The sequence below is a fragment of the Oncorhynchus kisutch genome, linkage group LG26 (genome assembly GCF_002021735.2).
Source record: "Oncorhynchus kisutch isolate 150728-3 linkage group LG26, Okis_V2, whole genome shotgun sequence".
NCBI classification, from domain to species: Eukaryota; Metazoa; Chordata; class Actinopteri; order Salmoniformes; family Salmonidae; genus Oncorhynchus; species Oncorhynchus kisutch.
The window spans coordinates 36,740,927-36,755,891 of record NC_034199.2 but is presented as its reverse complement, the minus strand read 5'-3'; the positions used below and the strand labels follow the sequence as shown (position 1 = coordinate 36,755,891).

At 45.0% G+C, this 14,965-nt stretch overlaps 1 protein-coding gene across 1 annotated transcript in view; it reads left to right on the top strand.

Moving 5' to 3' along the window:
- The window catches only part of LOC109870742 (adenylate cyclase type 5-like), a 129,734-nt gene extending 119,646 nt beyond the window's left edge, over positions 1-10,088 (top strand). The window contains exons 13-21 of the mRNA XM_031805588.1: positions 5,189-5,305; positions 5,585-5,743; positions 6,494-6,669; positions 7,123-7,143; positions 7,431-7,563; positions 7,629-7,892; positions 8,875-9,079; positions 9,309-9,433; positions 9,738-10,088. Of these exons, the coding sequence (XP_031661448.1) occupies positions 5,189-5,305; positions 5,585-5,743; positions 6,494-6,669; positions 7,123-7,143; positions 7,431-7,563; positions 7,629-7,892; positions 8,875-9,079; positions 9,309-9,433; positions 9,738-9,866 (1,329 nt within the window). The 3' untranslated portion in view covers positions 9,867-10,088. The remainder of the gene's footprint in view (positions 1-5,188; positions 5,306-5,584; positions 5,744-6,493; positions 6,670-7,122; positions 7,144-7,430; positions 7,564-7,628; positions 7,893-8,874; positions 9,080-9,308; positions 9,434-9,737) is intronic.
- The last annotated feature ends 4,877 nt before the right edge of the window (positions 10,089-14,965 follow it).

Genomic DNA, 14,965 nt, shown 5'->3' with positions numbered 1-14,965 from the left:
TCTTTGCGCGCTTTGAGGACAATACAGTGCCACCAACACGGCCCGCTACCAAAGCCTGTGGGCTCTCCTTCTCCATGGCCGACGTGAGTAAAATATTTAAACGTGTTAATCCTCGCAAGGCTGCCCGCCCAGACAACTTCCCTAGCCACGTCCTCAGAGCATGCGCAGACCAGCTGGCTGGTGTGTTTACGGACATATTCAATCAATCCCTATCACAGTCTGCTGTCCCCACATGCTTCAAGATGGCCACCATTGTTCCTGTTCCCAAGAAAGCTAAGGTAACTGAACGAAATGACTATTGTCCCGTAGCACTCACTTCTCTCATCATGAAGTGCTTTGAGAGACTAGTCAAGGACAATATCACCTCCACCCTACCTGACACCCTAGACCCACTCCAATTTGCTTACCGTCCCAATTGTTCCACAGACGATGCATTCGCCATCACACTGCACACTGCCCTAACCCATCTGGACAAGAGGAATACCTATGTAAGAATGCTGTTCATTGACTATAGCTCAGCATTCAACACCATAGTACCTTCCAAACCCATCATTAAGCTTGAGACCCTGGGTCTCGACCCTGCCATGTGCAACTGGGTCCTGGACGTCCTGACGGGGCACCCCCAGGTGGTGAAGGTAGCAAACAACATCTCCACTCCGCTGATCCTCAACACTGGGGCCCCACAAGCCCCTCCTGTACTCCCTGTTCACCCACGACTGTGTGGCCATGCACACCTCCAACTCAAGTCATCAAGTTTGTAGACGACACTACAGTGGTAGGCTTGATTACCAACAATGACGAGACGGCCTACAGGGAGGGGGTGAAGGCCCTCGGAGTGTGGTGTCAGGAAAATAACCTCTCACTCAATGTCAGCAAAGCAAATGAGATGATTGTGGAATTCAGGAAACAGCAGAGGGAGCATCTCTCTATCCACATCGACGGGACAGCAGTGGAGAAGGTGGACATTTTTAAGTTCCTCTGTGTACATATCACAGACAAACTGAAATGGTCCACGCACACAGACAGCGTGGTGAAGGCGCAACAGCGCCTTTTCAACCTCAGGAGGCTGAAAAAGTGTGCCTTGTCACCGAAAACCCTCACTAACCTTTACAGGGGCACAATTGAGAGCATCCCGTCGGGCTGAATCACTGCCTGGTAAGGCAACTGCACCACCCACAACCGCAGGGCTCTCCAGAGGGTGGTGCCGTCTGCACAATGCATCACCAGGGGCAAACTACCTGCCCTCCAGGACACCTACACCACCCGATGTCAAAGGAAGGCCAAAAAGATCATCAAGGACAACAACCACCCGAGCTACTGCCTGTTAACCCCGCTTCCATCCAGAAGGCGAGGTCAGTACAGGTGTATCAAAGCTGGGACAGATAGATTGAAAAATAGCTTTTATCTCATGGCCAAAAGATTGTTAAACAGCCACCACTAGCACAGAGAGGCGGCTGCCTACCTACAGACTTGATAGTATTGGCCACTTTAATAAATTGAACACTAGTCACTTTAATAATGCCACTTTAAGAATGTTCACATATCTCACATTACTAATTTCATATGTACAGTTGAAGTCGGCAGTTTCCATACACTTAGGTTGGAGTCATTAAAACTCATTTTTCAACCACGACACAAATTTCTTGTTAAGAAACTATAGTTTTGGCATGTCAGTTAGGACATCTACTTTGTGCATCACACAAGTAATTTTTCCAACAATTGTTTACAGACAGATTATTTCACTTATAATTCACTGTATCACAATTCCAGTGGGTCAGAAGTTTACATACACTAAGTTGACTGTGCCTTTAAACAGCTTGGAAAATTCCAGAAAATTATGTAATGGCCTTCGAAGCTTCTGTTAGGCTAATTGACATCATTTGAGTCAATTGGAGGTGTACCTGTGGATGTATTTGAAGGCCTACCTTCAAACTCAGTGCCTCTTTGCTTGACATCATGGGAAAATTAAAAGAAATCAGCCAAGACATAAGAAAACAAATTGTAGACCTCCAAGTCTGGTTCATCCTTTCCAAACACCTGAAGGTACCACGTTCATCTGTACAAACAATAGTATGCAAGTATAAACACCATGGGACCACGCAGCCGTCATACCGCTCAGGCACGCTCAGACCCGTTCTGTCTCCTAGAAATGAACGTACTTTGGTGCAAAAAGTGCAAATCAATCCCAGAACAACAGCAAAGGACCTTGTGAAGATGCTGGAGGAAACAGGTACAAAAGTATCTATATCCACAGTAAAATGATTCCTATATCGACATAATCTGAAAGGCCGCTCAGCAAGGAAGAAGCCACTGCTTCAAAACCGGCATAAAAAAATACAGACTACGGTTTGCAGCTGCACATGGGGACAAAGATTGTACTTTTTTGAGAAATGTCCTCTGGTCTGATGAAACAAAAATATAACTATTTTTCCACAATGACCATCGTTATGTTTGGAGGAAAAATGGGAGGCTTGCAAGCTGAAGAACACCATCCCAAACATGAAGCACAGGGGTGGCAGCATCATGTTGTGGGGGTGCTTTGCTGCAGGAGGGACTGGTGCACTTCACATAATAGATGGCATCACGAAGGAGGAAAATTATGTGGATATATTGAAGCAACATCTCAAGACATTAGTCAGGAAGATAAAGCTTGCAAATAGGTCTTCCAAATGGACAATGACCCCAAACATATTTCCAAAGTTGCGGACAACAATGTCAAGGTATTGGAGTGGCCATCACAAAGCCCTGACCTCAATCCTATAGACCATTTGTGGGCAGAACTGAAAAAACGTGTGCGAACAAGGAGGCCTACAAACCTGACTCAGTTACACCAGCTCTGTCAGGAGGAATGGGCCAAATTTCACCCAAATTAGTGTGGGAAGCTTGTGGAAGGCTACCCAAAACATTTGACCCAAGTTAAACAAGTTAAAGCCAATGCTACCAAATACTAATTGAGTGTATGTAAACTTCTGACCCACTGGGAATGTGATGAAAGAAATAAAAGCTGAAATAAATAATTTCACATTCTTAAAATAAAGTGGTGATCCCAATGGACCTAAGACAGGGAATGTTTACTAGGAGTAAATGTCAGGAATTGTGAAAAACTGAGTTTAAATGTATTTGGCTAAGGTGTATTTAAACTTCAACTGTATATAACGTATATTGTATCCTTCACTATCTATTATTTAATATCTATTGCATCTTTGCCGCTCTGTCACTGCTCATCCGTATATTTTATACTTATATATTCTTATCCCATTCCTTTACTAGATTGTGTGTATTAGGTTTTGTTGTGGAATTGTTAGATATGCCTGTTAGATACTGCTGCACTGTCGGAACTAGAAGCACAAGCATTTCGCTACACTCACAATAACATCTGCTAACCATGTGTAAGTGACCAATAACATTTGATTTGATTTGAGTACTTATGTTTTTCAAGGAATGTGTTTGTGTTCCCGAAGCCTCTGCATACTACGACGTCAATGTCCATACCACAATGTGCAACATCACTGCCCATCCATCCATCCATCCATCCAATACCCACATAGCCACTTAGCCTGACGCGTCTCTGTGGCTGTCTGGGAATGTTGTATCATGCAGTATACATTTATAATATAGTCAGTGCTGTTATCCAGAGTGACTGACAGGCGCCGACAAGTGCCTCACTCAGCGGCACGTCAACATATTTTTCACCTAGTTGGCTCAGGGATTCAAACCAGCGACCTTTCGCTTACTGGCTCCATACTCTTAACCTCTATGCTACCTGGTGCCCCTATAACATGTCTGGTTTCACAGCATGACAGGGAAGAACACACAGCAGGTAAACCTGCGAGGTGGATGGTATTGATCTTCCCGGCCCTGAGAGCAGCAGTCCCCTGTAGAGTCAGACTGCTCAGTGAGGCATCTAGAGAGGAACTGGCATCTAATTGGGCAAAAGATTGACGTGGATGTAAACTCACTTTAGGGGTGTTGCTGTTTTGTCAGTTGTGGACATTTGTGATCGACGGCAGCGATCTGATGTTATAGCTGTTGTTGTTGTTCCTGGAGGGCCCTCTGGGTATTTCATTTCCTGCTGTCTCCTCATTGGGAAATGGCCGGCTTGGGGGGAATGAAATAGGCCCGAAATCATATTGGAATCAAGAAGAAGAAGAACAGGCACTTGATCTTCTGTAGTTGAGGGGTTTGTGATGAATATTGTCATTGTAGCACTATAAGCTTTGGAAAACGGAGAGGTTTAGAATTCCAAAGAGGATTCTTTATAACTCCCCAGGTCAAATACCATCCACCAAATCAGTGCGTTTTGCATCCCTTTGATATTTTAAGGAGAAATTGTGCACCAATATTGCATTTTAAAAGCCTGTTATATAGACTACATGAAAAAATCTTTAATTTTAATATTGAAAAAACTTACTAAAGTGCCCAAATTCAGCATTTTGACCCTCTGTGCATCCTCTGTGATTTCTATGATTTTAACCCATTAAACCCCCCAACATTTCTCCAAGTTTCACCATCATTGTAAAGCCCTAGTTATTTGGTTGCTTTGACAGTCATTTCTGAAGATGATTATTTTTCATGTGATTAGTGATTCATTTTAAGAGAGAGAAAAAAACTGTCCTTCATTTAATAAAGGCCAAACCTGTTACGTGAACGGACCTCTCACTTTAATATGTATAACTATTCATTTTTAAATAGCTTTTTCAAAAGAAACATTGAACATCTAAAAGTCAAATCCTAGTGTAAAAGCAGGTGAGCTGGTTCTACTCTTTTTGGCCATTTTCTTTTACATCAACCCTGTTACTTTATTTGGCACTACTGTCGCCATTTTGATTTAACTTCCTGAGATTGGAACACATGTTTAATATTAAGTTAAACATGTGCTCTTCATGATAGTGTATTCACACTATTCAAAAGGAACCTAACTGGTGGAACTATCAGTCTAGACTACCGTTATGAAACAAATCAGATCACATTGTTTACATGTTGAAAATGCTGCATGCTTGATCCTGGCATTGCAAGGATTCTGGTTTTGTGGGAAAGGGGTAGGCATCACTTCTACCAGCATGTGTCAAATTGCACCCACAGTCATACCTGGGATTGTTGGCTGTAGGATACAAACATAACGCTCTCTAGTAACCCAAAATACTTGAGACTGACCTACTAACCATACCCCCCCCCCCCCCCGGGACAGTTTTTCCCAGCGTCTCTACAGACTCTGTCCAAGATGATAGTCCAGTCCAGACTCAACAGCACCCTGGTGGGAGTCTTCACCATCCTCTTGGTCTTTCTCTCTGCCTTCATCAACATCGTAAGTCCCTGAGCCTCCACTCCAAATGGTTGCACAGATCATTTGAAGGGGTAAACCCTCAAAGCTTACATTAATGAGTGTCTGACATCTGTGGTCATCCTATGTAAAGTCTCCAGGGTTGTGTTCATTAGGGCACTTCGTAGCAGAACGTTTTGCAACGGAAAACAAAATGTATTTATTATTGGACAGAAGTTCAGACATTTTGTGCCTACTAAACACTACCCAGTTTTCATTCATAATCATGTGAACCCTCTTTGACCTCTGTCCTCTGCCCCCTAGTTCACCTGCAGTACTGGAGACCTGAGGGAGTGTCTGAGCTGGGAACTGAACATCAGTCGCAGCAGTGTGAACGCCTGCCATGCACGCAGCCTCAACTACACCCTCGAATCACTGGACGGCTTCTGTGGCAGCCCCTCACCCAACTGCAACTTCCCTGAGGTGTGTGTGTGTAAAAAAAAACATTTGTAAAACTATAAACGACAATATAAATAGAAGAAGCTAGGCTTGAGCAGTCATTCTCACTGTACTGATTATATGCCAGAAGTGGCCAATACTTTTCACAATGGTTATGCTAAAACATTTGCAAATGTTTGACATTTCTCTCTCTATGTCTCCCTCGCCCCTCATCTCTACATCCCTGTCCCCCCTCCACCCACCCTCCCTCCCTCTCTCTCTCCCTCCCTGTCCCCCATTCACCCTCCCTCCCTCTCTGTTCCCCCTCCCTCTCTCTCTGTCTCTCTTCCTCCCTGTTCCCCATCCCTCTCTCTCTCTCTTCCTCCCTGTTCCCCATCCCTCTCTCTCTCTCTTCCTCCCTGTTCCCCATCCCCCTCTCTCTCTATTCCTCCCTGTTCCCCCTCCCTCTCTCTCTCTCTCTTCCTCCCTGTTCCCCCCCCTCTCTCTCTCTGTCTCTCTTCCTCCCTGTTCCCCATCCCTCTCTCTCTCTCTTCCTCCCTGTTCCCCCTCCCTCTCTCTCTTCCTCCCTGTTCCCCCTCCCTCTCTCTCTCTCTTCCTCCCTGTTCCCTCTCTCTCTCTCTGTCTCTCTTCCTCCCTGTTCCCCCTCCCTCTCTCTGTCTCTCTTCCTCCCTGTTCCCCCTCCCTCTCTCTCTCTCTCTTCCTCCCTGTTCCCTCTCTCTCTCTGTCTCTCTTCCTCCCTGTTCCCCCTCCCTCTCTCTCTCTCTCCCGCTGTAGTACTTCTCTTCCTGTGTGTTGTTGACCCTGCTGGCCAGCTCGGTTTTCCTACAGGTCAGCAGTATAGGTAAACTCCTACTCATGCTCTTCATCGAGATCTTCTACATCCTCATCATGGAGGTGCCAGAGGTCAGCCTGTTCGACAACGTAGACCTGCTGGTCATGGCCAACGCTATGTGAGTAGTTTAGAATACCCATTAGCATGCAGGTACAGCAAGGTACCAAACAAAGTCATGAAAGGAAGATAGATAACCGATGAGTCAATAGTATTTTATGCTAATGTTCTTCAGAGCGAAGCAGTAACGCGTCGGCTGTCTCATATGTTTGTTTACTGATGTACACCTAGCTTTAGATATGATGGACGAGAACAACTTTGGCCTGTGTAAATTGCCCAGTCGGTAAATGTTAGATTGAGGTGAAAGGTATTGATGGGTGGACTGATGCTTTGCTCTAACCCATGCTATTTATTCACGACAAGCAGATGTAAATTAAAACCTGTCCTGAGTTGACTTAATGTAATGGATGACTGTTGGTTAGGTCAGGTCCTGTCTATGGTTGTCCGTCTTCAGATGGAGTGGGTTCAGTTGCCTCTCTCCCTAAAATGTTCTTTCTTTGTTTTCTCTTCACAGTGAGCACATAAATGGAACAAGGTGAGATTTATGTAGCTTAACACTATTAAACCACTGGAAACAAATTGAAATGCACAAATTGATTGAGATCAATTGTATCCAATATACTGTAGCTTCAATGCATCATGTAGATCTTCCTGGCACTTCATATTCCTCAGGTAGTTAGATAACATTGATAAACAGTGTTGTGACTTTGTATATTGTTTAGTAATAGTATGTAGTATCTAGCGTTATTGAAGAACATAGATTAAAGGGTGCGGTGGCCTCAGGCCTGTAGTTGATCTTTGGTATCTGTCCTCTCTGTCCAGCTGTGTGATGGACTCTAAGGTCCCTCTGAAGATCATGACTCCCGTGGTCATCACTGTCTTCGTCCTGGCTTTGTATCTACACGCCCAGCAGGTGGAGTCCACAGCCAGACTCGACTTCCTCTGGAAACTACAGGTAGGTGTGTGTGTTTGTGTGCCATCCAAGGTCATTGATACCTCCTTGACCCTCCCTCCCTCCAGGCCACAGAGGAGAAAGAGGAGATGGAGGAGCTACAGGCTTACAACCGTCGCCTCCTCCACAACATCCTCCCCAAAGACGTGGCTGCTCACTTCCTGGCGCGAGAGCGTCGGAACGACGAGCTCTACTACCAGTCCTGTGAGTGTGTGGCCGTCATGTTCGCCTCCATCTCCAACTTCTCTGAGTTCTACATAGAGCTGGAGGCCAACAACGAAGGAGTGGAGTGTCTCAGGCTGCTCAACGAGATCATTGCAGATTTTGACGAGGTGAGAAGAGAGTGGGGAGAGAGAGGTATGAGGATGGGGGAGGAGGGGAGAGGTATGAGAATGCGGGGAGGAGGAGAGAGGTATGAGAATGCGGGGAGGAGGAGAGAGGTATGAGGATGGGGGGAGGAGGAGAGAGGTATGAGGATGGGGGGAGGAGGAGAGAGGTATGAGAATGGGGAGGAGGAGGAGAGAGGTATGAGAATGGGGAGGAGGAGGAGAGAGGTATGAGAATGGGGAGGAGGAGAGGTGTGAGAATGGGGGGAGGAGGAGAGAGGTTTGAGGATGGGGGAGGAGAGAGGTATGAGAATGGGGAGGAGGAGAGAGGTGTGAGGATGGGGAAGGAGGAGAGAGATGGGGATGGGGAGGAGGAGAGAGGTGTGAGGATGGGGGAGGAATGAGGATGGGGAGTAGAGAGAGGTATGAGAATGGGGAGTAGAGTTAAAGTTGTGAGGATGGGGAGGAGGAGAGGGATGGGGAAGGAGGAGAGAGGTATGAGGATGGGGAGGAGAAGAGAGAGGTATGAGGATGGGGAGGAGGATAGAGGTATGAGGAAGATATGATAATGGGAGGATAGAGGTATGAGGAAGATGTGATAATGGGAGGATAGAGGTATGAGGATGGTGAGAGATATGTGGAAGGGAGGAGATGGATATGTGGATGGGCGGAGGGAGAGAGGTATGAGGATGGGGGGAAGGGGAGAGAGATGAAGAGAGGGAGTGGAGTGTCCACCTGCTCATTGAGATTACCACAGAATTTAACAAGGTGAGAGGGGCCTTTCTCTCTCTCTCTGTGTGTGTGTGTGTGTGTTTACACTGACCATATGTTCTGTCCCATTACTCCTAATATTACTACAGTATTGGCACTAGTGACTATTATTGGACCCTGTTATGTTGAAATAGAGCTAACAATATCAATGCTATTAACCCAAGTTAACTAACTAGTAAATGTCTTTCACTTCCCTATTGTCCTCCTCTCCCCCCAGATCATCAGTGAGGACCAGTTCCGCCAGCTGGAGAAGATAAAGACCATCGGCAGTACCTACATGGCAGCCTCTGGCCTCAACGACTCTACCTACGACAAGGAAGGCCGCTCACACATCAGAGCCCTCGCAGACTACGCCATGAGACTCATGGATCAGATGAAGTACATTAACGAACACTCCTTCAATAACTTCAAGATGAAGATCGGTAAAGCTGCCCCTGGGAAAGATCATTTTGTTGCCTTGTTCATTTTGATGTGAATTCATGAGAAGAACGATATCCTTAAGCAGTAGTGCCTCACAAAGTCTATAATGAGTAATGGAATTAATGTGACCTCACCAGGGAAAAGTCTGCTGAGCGATAAAAAAATGTATATTGAACATACTGTATATATTGTTAAAAACATGCTGAACCATGTTCCTGTCCACCGGTGCAGGTCTGAACATGGGTCCGGTGGTGGCTGGGGTGATCGGGGCCAGGAAGCCCCAGTATGACATCTGGGGGAATACTGTGAACGTGGCCAGCCGCATGGACAGCACCGGTGTACCTGAGCGGATCCAGGTAACTCAGACACAGCACAGAAGAAACTGATAACACACCAAGAATTTCTATTGTGACTTTATTATAACTATGATGAAGACCTAAGGGTCGAAACATCGTCAATAAAGCACATGGAAGCATAGCTTGCAGTGTGCACTCTTTTTTTTACCTTGTGTCGATCTTTTAGAATATTATAATTTGGCCGTGTGAAATGGCAGGTAGTGTGCTTATGATCAAGATATGTGAACACTGCTGTCCTCTGTGTGACTTCATGACTACCTTTCTTTTCCTCTCTCTCTCCTTCCTCTGGCCTTTCTCCCACCAGGTGACCTCTGACCTGTACAACGTGCTGAACTCCTATAACTACACACTAGAGTGCCGAGGCCTCGTCAAGGTGAAGGGTAAAGGAGAAATGCAGACCTACTTCCTCACTGGAGGACCTCCCAGCAGTTAACACCCAGGCTGTGTCCCAAATGGAAACCTATTCCCTATATAGTACACTACTTTTGACCAGGGACATAGGGCTCTGTTTAAAAGTAGTGCACTATATAGGAAATTGGGTGCCATTTCAGACACAGCCTATTCAGAAGCAGCCCCAGTAACAGGCTGACACTGGTGCAGGAAAAGGGTGAGAGGAGAGGGGTGATTGGACTAAAGGGGGCTGACCCCCCCCCCCCCCCCCCCTCTTTGACAAGCAGGCTCATGGACCTGTGTTAGCTTGGGGAACTGACTGCCCCCCACCAACACCCCTTGTCCTAGGTTTATCTCCTCCCTACCTGCAGAGGTCAGACTCCGATTGGACCACAGTGAAGGAGACCCCACCCAGCCTCCTCTCGGCTTGAGGGAAAGAGACAGGGAGGAGCTTAGGGGGCCTGGGTTCGCTGAAGAGACCAAAGAAATCCCATCAGACTACAGCAGACAGAGACACATTGTGACAGCAGCATTCTCTCAAGGTCTTATTTCTATAGGTCATAGTGTGAGTTAAGGAACGGCTAAAAGCCCATCATCTCGCAGTACTGTAGATCTCTAAGGTTTTCTGAGGAAATCGATCCAATATGTGTGTCTTCATAGACATTCTGCTGAAAGATCCAAGTCGCTCTAAACAAAACCTGCATGAAGACACTGAAACCCATATAAACACGTAAAACATTCGGAAAGTATTCAGGCCCCTTCACCTTTTCCACATTTTATTGTGTTAGACTTTTTCTAAAATAGATTAAATAAAAAATGTCCTCATCAGTCTACACACAATACCCCATAACGACAAAGCGAAACCAGGTTTTTAGAAATGTTTGCAAATCTATTCAAAATAAAAAACTGACAAACCTTATTTACGTAAGTATTCAGACCCTTGAGATAAGGTAAATCCTGTTTCCATTGATCATCCTTGAGATGTTTTTCAACTTGGAGTCCACCTGTGGTAAATCCAATTGATTGGACGTGAGGCACAGATCTGGGGAAGGGTACCCAAACATTGCTGCAGCCTTGAAGGTCCTCAAGAACACAGTGGCCTTCATCATTCTTAAATGGATGAAGTTTGGAACAACCAAGACTCTTCCTAGAGCTGGCCGCCCAGCCAAACTGAGCCAAACGGGGTATCTCCAAGCGGGCTGTCAAAAGCCACCTAATGGACTCTCAGACCATGAGAAAAAATATTATTTGGCCTGAATGCCAAGCGTCATGTCTGGAGGAAACCAGGCACCGCTCATCACCTGGCCAATACCATCCCTACGGTGAAGCATGGTGGTGGCAGCATCATGCTGTGGCGATGTTTTTCAGTGGCAGCGACTGGGAGACTATTCAGGATCGAGGGAAAGATGACCGGAGCAAAGTACAGAGAGATCCTTGATGAAAACCTGGTCCAGAGTTCTCAGGACCTCAGACTGGGGCGAAGGTTTACCTTTCAACAGGACAACAACATTAAGCACACAGCCAAGGAGTGGCTTTGGGACAAGTCTCTGAATGTCCATGAGTGGCCCAGCCAGAGCACGGACTTGAACCTGATCAAACATCTCTGGAGACCTGAAAATAGCTGTGCAGCCACGTTCCCCATCCAACCTGACAGAGCTTGAGATGATCTGCTGAGAGAAAAAATGGGAGAACTCCCCAAATATAGGTGTGCCAAGTTTGCAGCGTCATACCCAAGAAAACTCGAGGCTGTAATCACTGTCAAAGGTGCTTCAACAAAGTACTGCGTAAAAGGGTCGGAATACTTATGTAAATGTGATATTCCCATTTTCCAACAAAAAAATTCTAAACCTGCTTTTTGCTTTGTCCTTATGGCTTATTGTGTGTAGATTGATGAGGGGGAAAAACTATTGAATCCAATTTTAGAATAAGGCTGTATGTAACAGAATGTGGAAATGTCAAGGGGTCAGAATACTTTCTGAATGTACTGTAATATACAGTACCAGTCAAAAGTTTGGACACACCTACTCATTCAAGATTTGCTTCATTTTTACTATTTTCTGCATTGTACAATAATAGTGAAGACATCAAAACTATGAAATAACACAAAGGGAATCATGTAGTAACCAAAAAAATTGTTAAACAAATCAAAATAGATTTTAGAGTCTTCAAAGTAGCCACCCTTTGACTTGATGACAACTTTGCACACTCTTGGCATTCTCTCAACCACCTTCACAAGGAATCATTTTCCAACAGCCTTGAAGGGGTTCCCACATATGCTGAGCACTTGTTGCCTGCTTTTCCTTCACTCTGCAGTCCAACTCATCCCAAACCATCTCAATTGGTTTGAGGTCGGGTGATTGTGGAGGTCAGGTCATCTGAACCAGCACTCTATCACTCTCCTTCTTGGTTAAAATGCCCTTACTTACTTATTTCCACCAGTCTAATGCCCATTGCTTATGTTTCTTGGCCCAAGCAAGTCTCTTATTATTGGTGTCCTTTAGTAGTGGTATCTTTGCAGCAATTAGACTAAGGCCTGACTCCTCTGAACAGTTGATGTTGAGATGTATCTGTTACTTGAACTCTGTGAGGTGCAGTTAATTGTCGATTTCTGAGGCTGGTAACTGTGCTGCGGAGGATAAGTTCATTAGAGGTAACTCTGGGTCTTCCTTTCCTGTGGCGGTGCTCATGAGAGCCAGTTTCATCATAGCGCTTAATGGTTTTTGCGACTGCACTTGAAGAAATGTTCAAAGTTCTTCAGATTTTCCATATTGACTGACCATGTCTTAAAGTAATGATTGACTGTCGTTTCATGAAGCTGGTTGAGAGAATGCAAAGCTGTCAAGGCAAAAGGGTGGCTACTTTGAAGAATCTTAAATATAAAATATGTTATGATTTGAACACTTTTCTGGTTACTACATGATTCCATGTGTTATTTCATAGTTTTGATGTCTTCACTATTATTCTACAATGTAGAAAATAGTAAAAATAAAGAAAAACCCTTGAATGAGTAGTTGTGTTCAAACTTTTAATTGGTACTTTATATATACATACAGTGCATCTGGAAAAAAGTGTTTTTTGTTCATACAGTCCATGTATGCTGTCTTTGTATACTTGAGTGGTACAGATATTACAAATCTCCAAACCATGGGTACACTACGTACTAACATTGCCAGCCACCACAGAAGCACTATCAAACCCTTTACTGGAGTTGGTCAGATAGGAAGGAGCAGTGTGTTTCATCTCTAGTAGGGAGCCTTGGTGGGCCGTGTTAACCTGGCTGGCTACTTGAACGACCAGTGAGACTGCTCTGTTCAGTGTGAGTTTACAGAGCTCTACACTACAGAACACACATCATGTAAACACAGGGGCAAAAACACAGACATACGCTAGCCACACATACATGCACATAGACACACATACATGCACATAGACACACATACATGCACATAGACACACATACATGCACATAGACACACATACATGCACATAGACACACATACATGCACATAGACACACATGCTTTAACTGACGACACTTTCAACCGAGGATGTCAACGAAAAGTTTTGTATTTGACATTTTGTATTTTGACTCAAACACCAAACCCTATCAGATATTTTAGATTCTATATTTTGTACATTAATATATTAGAGAGAAGTATCTATAAATAAACATGTATTCGGATGTACATAGCTGACCGAGACCTATTACAATCATGCAAGGGGTGGACGATTCCTTTTCTGTCCCATCACTGTATTCTTCATTCTTTCTAGTTCACCTGCTTTTTCCACACATTTGGTTTGAATATCAAGCAGTTGCCTGCACTTGTGGCAAGGCATCCCCTGACATTGTCTTTTAGATGAATAACCCCCTGCAGTCAGTCCATGTCATAGATAGAGACTGATTTGGCTCTCTATGAAGCCATCCCACCAACCCTGGCTCAATCAAATGTTATGACCCAATGAATGTCCAATTTTCTCCAATGAGGCCTTTATACTTGTCTACACTGATGATGACATCATCCTTATGTTAAACAATATGAGGAACAGCTTGTGGGAGTCCATGTGGAGATGTTTCATTTTTACCTTGGACCTGCTCGATATTGTTATCCCCATTGGGGTTGCACAATTACAGTAACTCTGCAAAAATTCCCGGGTTTTTCTAAAATACTGGTTGGAAGATTCCCGGAATCAGGAGGGAATAAGCAGGAAATCCAGTAAACTTCCAACAGAGATTTCTAGAAAACCTGGGAAGAGCAGGCTGTTTCTGGTAGAGCAGCCCCATCAGTGTTACAGCATACTGTGGGATCTTCATCTGTTTCTGGTAGAGCAGCCCCATCAGTGTAACAGCATACTGTGGTATCTTCATCTGTTTCTGGTAGAGCAGCCCCATCAGTGTAACAGCATACTGTGGTATCTTCATCTGTTTCTGGTAGAGCAGCCCCATCAGTGTAACAGCATACTGTGGGATCTTCATCTGTTTCTGGTAGAGCAGCCCCATCAGTGTAACAGCATACTGTGGTATCTTCATCTGTTTCTGGTAGAGCAGCCCCATCAGTGTAACAGCATACTGTGGTATCTTCATGTTTCTGGTAGAGCAGCCCCATCAGTATAACAGCATACTGTGGGATCTTCATCTGTTTCTGGTAGAGCAGCCCCATCAGTGTAACAGCATACTGTGGGATCTTCATCTGTTTCTGGTAGAGCAGCCCCATCAGTGTAACAGCATACTGTGGTATCTTCATGTTTCTGGTAGAGCAGCCCCATCAGTGTAACAGCATACTGTGGTATCTTCATCTGTTTCTGGTAGAGCAGCCCCATCAGTGTAACAGCATACTGTGGTATCTTCATGTTTCTGGTAGAGCAGCCCCATCAGTATAACAGCATACTGTGGGATCTTCATCTGTTTCTGGTAGAGCAGCCCCATCAGTGTAACAGCATACTGTGGGATCTTCATGTTTCTGGTAGAGCAGCCCCATCAGTGTAACATCATACTGTGGTATCTTCATCTGTTTATGGTAGAGCAGCCCCATCAGTGTAACAGCATACTGTGGGATCTTCATCTGTTTCTGGTAGAGCAGCCCCATCAGTGTAACAGCATACTGTGGGATCTTCATCTGTTTCTGGTAGAGCAGCCCCATCAGTG